This window comes from Tenrec ecaudatus, chromosome 3, assembly GCF_050624435.1.
Source record: "Tenrec ecaudatus isolate mTenEca1 chromosome 3, mTenEca1.hap1, whole genome shotgun sequence".
Taxonomy (NCBI): Eukaryota; Metazoa; Chordata; class Mammalia; order Afrosoricida; family Tenrecidae; genus Tenrec; species Tenrec ecaudatus.
In genome coordinates this window covers 139,925,673-139,931,672 of record NC_134532.1, presented here as the reverse complement: position 1 = coordinate 139,931,672, position 6,000 = coordinate 139,925,673, and the positions used below count along the sequence as shown (strand labels likewise).

Below are 6,000 nucleotides of genomic sequence, written 5' to 3'. Positions count from 1 at the left end.
CGGCGGGGCGCGCAGTACACCGCCGCGTCGCCGCGCTCCCCCGTTGCGTCCCCCTCTCCTTCCCGAGATGCGACACCCACGGCACCCAGACCGCGAGAATTCCGGAGACGTCACGGCTTCATTTCGGGAGGGGGTGGGTGGGGGTGAAGGGAGACGCGCACACGCTGCGGATGAAACTCCAGTTTTCTGAAAGGCCCTTGGCCGCGAGCCCGGGCGCGGGGAGGCGGGGCGCGGGCGACAGGAGAGGCGGCCCCGGAGGCTCCGGCGACCTGGGTGCCCTCCGCTAAGGGCGTTCCTGTCGGGTGGCGGGGAGGTGGGGCGAGGGCGCGGCTCTGAAATAGGGCGGCAGCGCCCTGGCCCGCAGCGCAGTTCCGCGGGCGGCTGGCGCGCTGGAACCGCGCGTGCCCGCAGGGATCCTCGCTCCCGGAGGCCTCGGTGCGTCCCGCGCCGCCTGTCGCAATCCCGGGCCGGGTGGCTCCGGCGCGGGGTGGGGCGCGGGCGCGCGCGCGCTCCGGTGGTGCCGCGGTGCCCCTTCCCGCACCCGGGGCCGCATTCCTCCGGGCTGCCCTGCCCGCCGGCGTCCGAGCTCCGGGCGGTGGCCTCCCCCCGGGGCCGGGGCCTCCAGCCGGGCAGAGTCACCCGCGGGGCTGAGGAGGAGCCGGAGAGGGGAGGAAGGGGAAATTGCCGGAGTTCTGAAAGTTTTTTCCTTCCCCTCTTCTTTGTAGCCCGCAGTGTTGGGCGCCCGGCGAAAGCTGCGCCGACTCCCCAGAGTTGGGCTCCGCGCCCCAGTTCCCGGAGCTCCCCAGCCGACTGCCTGGAGGCCGGGGCTGCCGTCCGCCCCGATCCGCTGCGAGGACCTGCCCGGAGGAGGCGCGCCGAGCCATGGAGGGCGCCGAGCTCGCAGGGAAGATCCTTTCCGTCTGGCTCGCCCTGGTGCTGGTCCTCATCCTGCTGCCTTCGGCTTTCGGGGTGTCGTTGGGCATTTCCGAGCTCTACATGAAAATCCTGGTGAAGACTTTAGAGGTGAGAGCGGGAAGGATGCGGCGCCTCCACACCTCTCGGGGCTTCCGAGAAAACCCGGTCGGTGGTGGGGGGGTTTGGGGGGGGGGGACAAGGCAGGAGCTGTCGGGGTTGAGTCCACGTTGGTCAAAGCGAGTCGTCCAGCGGGGTGCCCGCGTTGGGTTTTACCTCCGTAGCAGCGCCGGAGAGCATCTCGCCTTCTCACCGGAGCTGGAGGGAGTTGGGCTGAGACTGCTGGACCCCTCCATTGAGACTTTATCTGGAACACACGGTGCCCAGCTGCCACTTCATCCACTCTCCTCAGCTTTTACAACCCCAGGTTCCAGAGGTTCGCGCGTGTACTTGGGCAGCTTGTCCAGAAAGGCGCTATCTCTATTCTAACGTATGCGCATGATAAGCCACTAATTACTGCCTGGCAGAAACCTATCTGATTTATTTTTGAGGAGTCATGGAAATGTTATCTAACTGAGGGCACTTGAAAATGGGTACGCACTGACCTGGTGTCTCCCCAGAAAGTAGTTAGTTGGAAGTAGGCGTTGCAGAGAATAACTGTAGTTTATCCTTATATTGGGTTTCATTACACGATCAAGGACTGTATCTCAATAGAGCTCCCCAATAGTCCTGTAAGAAGAGGTGTGGTTTGAGACTTAGACACAGTCCGGGGTTTTTCCGAGTTCCATTTAGGAGGTGAGCGTGCTCACCGAGGAGAAACTGGTGGTAGTGGGTAGGCCACAGATGCGGGTTCAGGTTTACTGAGATTTACTTCCAACTCTACTTTTCTAAGGAGCCTTGATGGCAGAGTGTGTTGCACAGTCAGCTGCTAGTAGTTAAGCCAGATGTTCAAAATGACGGCAGCGCCATGAAGTGAGAGATTTTCTGCTCCTGTAAAGATTGCAGCAGTACTCAATCTGGGGGTCGCGACCCCTTTGGGGGTTGAATGACCCTTTCACAGGGGTCACCTGATTGATAACAGAAAAATGACAGTTATGAATTTGCAATGAAAATAATTTTGTGGTTGGGGGGGGTCAGCACAACATGAGGAACTGTGTTAAAGGGTTGCGGCATGAGGAAGGTTGAGAACCACTGCTTTACCGTTTCTGCAACCCACAGGCAGAAACGGTATATAGGGTCTATAGGGTCACTCCCCTATAGGGTCACTGTGAGTCGGTGTTGAGTCTGGTTTTGGTCTTGTGCTTCTCTGTGGTTCAGTGCTTGGTGACTAACCAAAACAGACAGTATGGTTTGAACCCCAAACCCAGCAGCCACTCCAAGGGAGAAAGATGTAAAGATTTATGGCCTTGGAAACCCCACAGGGAAGTTCTCTGTCCTTTTGGGTCATTATGGCAGCACTGTGTTTTACGGTTTCCTGCTTCTCGATATGTGACCTTGGGAGGTCATCTACTCTGTGCCTCCTTTTCCTCACCTGTAGACTGAGAGAGACAACAGTAATTCCTATTTCCCATAGAGTTGTTTAAATGAGTTTAAATGAGTTAAAAAGTCAAGCAATTTGGAGGGTGGCCACATAGGTTAGGTACTCTGTAAGGGTTTGTGGCCATGAAAAGACTATTTTTACAATGAGGTTCTAGCAGCCCGGGTCACGTGGTGTGCAGTCGATCCCGACTTGGGGTGCCTTCCTATGGGCCAGTAGAACTGCGCTCCATATGATTTACAATGCTGGTCATCAGAAGTAGGTCATCAGGCCTTTTCATTTCGACACTCATTGTGGATTAGGTGAAGGTTTACAGACCGGGCCACCAGTTTTACACTCAACAGCGGTTCACATTTCATTTCAGCTCACAGGAGCTCTTATGACTTAGTGGTTCACTCACTGGCCTGCGATCCAAAAGGTCAGCAGTTAGAACACCAGCAGCTCTGTGGGGGCTTTCTATTCCCGTGAAGAGTTAGTCTCTGAACCCCACAAGGGGCAGTTCTACCCCGTCCTATCGGGTCACCACGCATCAGCATCATCAACTGCATGGCAGTGAGTGAGTTTTTACTTCGACTCATCATTGCAATCCCGTTAATGTACAATGGCCTGCCCCATTCTTCTCTGCGCTTCCTGTTTCCATGCTTCTCTCTCTCAAGTTGCAACCAAATCATAAAAAGCTTTATTCGGTGAAAACATCAAACTGTGAAGCTGCTGTTCCTCAACATATCCTTCTTGTAGACCTTTGCTCTTCTGGAGGCAGCGTTTCCACCTCTCTAACCTTTCCCTGAAGAGGTCTGTGCTCTTCAGCTTACACCACATCAAAACAGCAGCTTTGGGATCCTCAAGGGACTCAAACCATCTTCCTTTCAATGCTCTTTGAATTGTGGGCACATAAAGAAGCCTGAAAGGGCAAGACCAGGACTGCCGGGTGAGTGGGATAAGGTTTCCCAGAGGACTTCTACAAGGACAATCCTTTGGTCCCCTCAAATGAGCAGGTGCAGTGTGTCATGATGGAGGAATGTCCCTCAATACAGCTTTCCTGGCCCTTTTCTCCCCGATCTAGTTTTCTCACCCATCGCAAGGCTTCTTCCTAACGGCCCTCCACGACTGTCTTGTGTCCTTGGAGAATATCTGGCAAGATTATCTCTTTGGAGTCCCAAGTTAACAGTTACCATGAACTGACCTCTCTGCCTTGAAGGAAACAGGCTCAGCAGATTCCCTCGGAAGCCACGGCTTTGATTGAACCTCTTTTCTTTTTTTTAAATTATGAGTTGGTAAAGGTTCACAGAGCACATGATCAGTTTTCCATTCTATAAATCATACACGTCTTGTTCCATCTTACCATGGCAGCCCATTGAGTATACCCAATTCCTACTTGTTTCTTTGTTTCCATTTCTCCTTCTTTCCTAACCCTTCTAAACCGTTGTCCTTGGGTAAATGCTGCCTTTCTCATATTTGGTGGTTGATTAGTCTAAGGTGTACATAACTCACCAGTGTTATTACTCCCCATGTAGACCCATTTATCGCTTGGCTGAGAAGTGAGCCAGGGAGCGGAAATTCTGGTCCAGACTTGAAGGGTGACTAAGAGCCACTTTCTTGGATTTTCTCTTTGTGACTCTCTTTCAACCCTTTCTTTGAAATTGTATTCAACTGTTCACTTTTAATTCTGCTGGTTTGACTTAGGAAGTATGTCAGTTTTGCTCTCTCAGTGACGTCACATTGAGCTGGGCCACACTGTACTGTGTTTCCCTTAGTAGGCGGCCTTCAGCATGCACTCTTTCCACATGAATCTTCTTAGCTGGTGTTTGCTCTTTCTCAGAACTCTGAAATGTTTGCCATGTATCCAGTCATGGAGAAGCCCAGGATTTAGACTCGAAGCACCTAAGGGCACACATTCCCTGCTGACGTCCGCCTGCCTTGTAGGCTGCGAGGTGCAGCTCAAGAACTGCCAAGGCTGATTCCATAGCCCAGTTAGTTGCTTTCAGCCTGACAGATGACTGTTTCAGTGGAAGGGGGACTCTAGTCCAGATCTGTCGTCAATTTGTCAGGAGCCCAAGGCTTCCGTTTTGCCCATCTAGGTGGACTCTCACCACCAACCTGTCTTTTTAACAGCTAAAGGTGATTCATCTGTAGATTGAACCCAATCTCGTCAAAATTCCAATAGCTGCCTTTACAGAAATGGGAAAACCTATTCTCAACTTTTGTAGGGACCTTGGTAGTATAGTGGTTATGCTTTTGGCTGGTAACTTACAGGTCTGTAGTTCGAAACCACTAGCAACTTCTTGAGAGAGAGACGAAGCTTTCCATTCTGGTGAAGAGTAGCAGCTCAGAAACCCGCAAGGGCAATCCTACCCTGTCCTGTAGGGTTGCTGTGATTGAAACAGACTCAGTGAGAGTGAGTTTGAGTTTTGTAGTGATAAAGAGTAAGGTAGCGATGGGTCAGTGGTAGAACGCTTGCCTTCCATGTGGGAGACCTGGGCCCATCACCAGTCAATTCACCTCATGCTCAGCCACCCCCATCTGCCAAGGGGGGAATTGTGTGTTGCTGTGTTACTAAACAGGTTACATTCGATATTTTAGATTAAGCTGGACGAGGAAGAAAGGCTTGGTGGTCTACTTTAGGAAACTAGCCAGTGAAAATCTTGTGGATCGAAATGATTTTATGATTGCTCCGCAACCAGTCATGGGGGTGAGACAGGGTCACCATAAGTTGGGGGTGAGTTGATGACAGCTAGGTACAAAGTGACATGGTGGCTGCAACGATGGGCGCCAACATGACAGCCGTGAGGATGGTGCAGGATGGCAGTGCTTTGCTCTGTTGTATGGGCTGCTGTGAGTCAGAACCAACTCGGAGATACACAGCGACAACAGGATGCAGAGACATTCAGAGGCAGGATTCCTTATGAATCAAGCTCTCCAAAAGGCCCCTTTTTTAATTGCACTGGAACATACGTCATTTGTCTTGGAGGGCAAAGAGGTGGTAGTTAGTATAAGGAGCTTCTTTCTTTTATTAGGTCAGAAAGATTCTTGGTGCAGGTAGAATGGACTGGAGATCCTTTCTGTGAGCAAATTGGTTTGTTCCTTGTGGTTGCCTGGATCTCCTTCTTGTACCCATTGCTATTGATTGTGCCTCCCACCCCACCCACATCACCTCTGTGCCATCAAGTAATTATTAATCCTCTTACTATCTTCAGAGATCCACCCATCCTGACTTACACACAAAACAAAGATAAAACAAACAAACAAAAAAGGACCTAGCAACAATGACCAAATAAAGCAGAAAAAGCCTTTATTGAAAGAAGCAGAAGATATTGAAAAACCAGAATCAATTCAAAATGATTCAAAAGGGAGATCTGATAGCAAAGTGTTACATTCTAGCCTAACTAAAACTCACTTTACACAGCTCTTTATCTGATAGTGAGGGTCTTTGCTTTTGTAGATCATGGTCGGTGGGGCTTCACTGGAGATTCAAACCACATAGGGACCCTGAAAATGGATTTCCACGATTCTTCGTAACATTCTGCAAACTGGGTGTTCAGAATTTAGACTCT

General features: G+C 51.3%; 1 protein-coding gene across 1 annotated transcript in view; it reads left to right on the top strand.

Annotated features, from left to right (window-relative positions):
• Positions 1-284: 284 nt before the first annotated feature.
• The window catches only part of GPAT3 (glycerol-3-phosphate acyltransferase 3), an 87,856-nt gene continuing 82,140 nt past the window's right edge, over positions 285-6,000 (top strand). The window contains exons 1-2 of the mRNA XM_075544085.1: positions 285-435; positions 726-1,023. Of these exons, the coding sequence (XP_075400200.1) occupies positions 883-1,023 (141 nt within the window). The 5' untranslated portion in view covers positions 285-435; positions 726-882. The remainder of the gene's footprint in view (positions 436-725; positions 1,024-6,000) is intronic.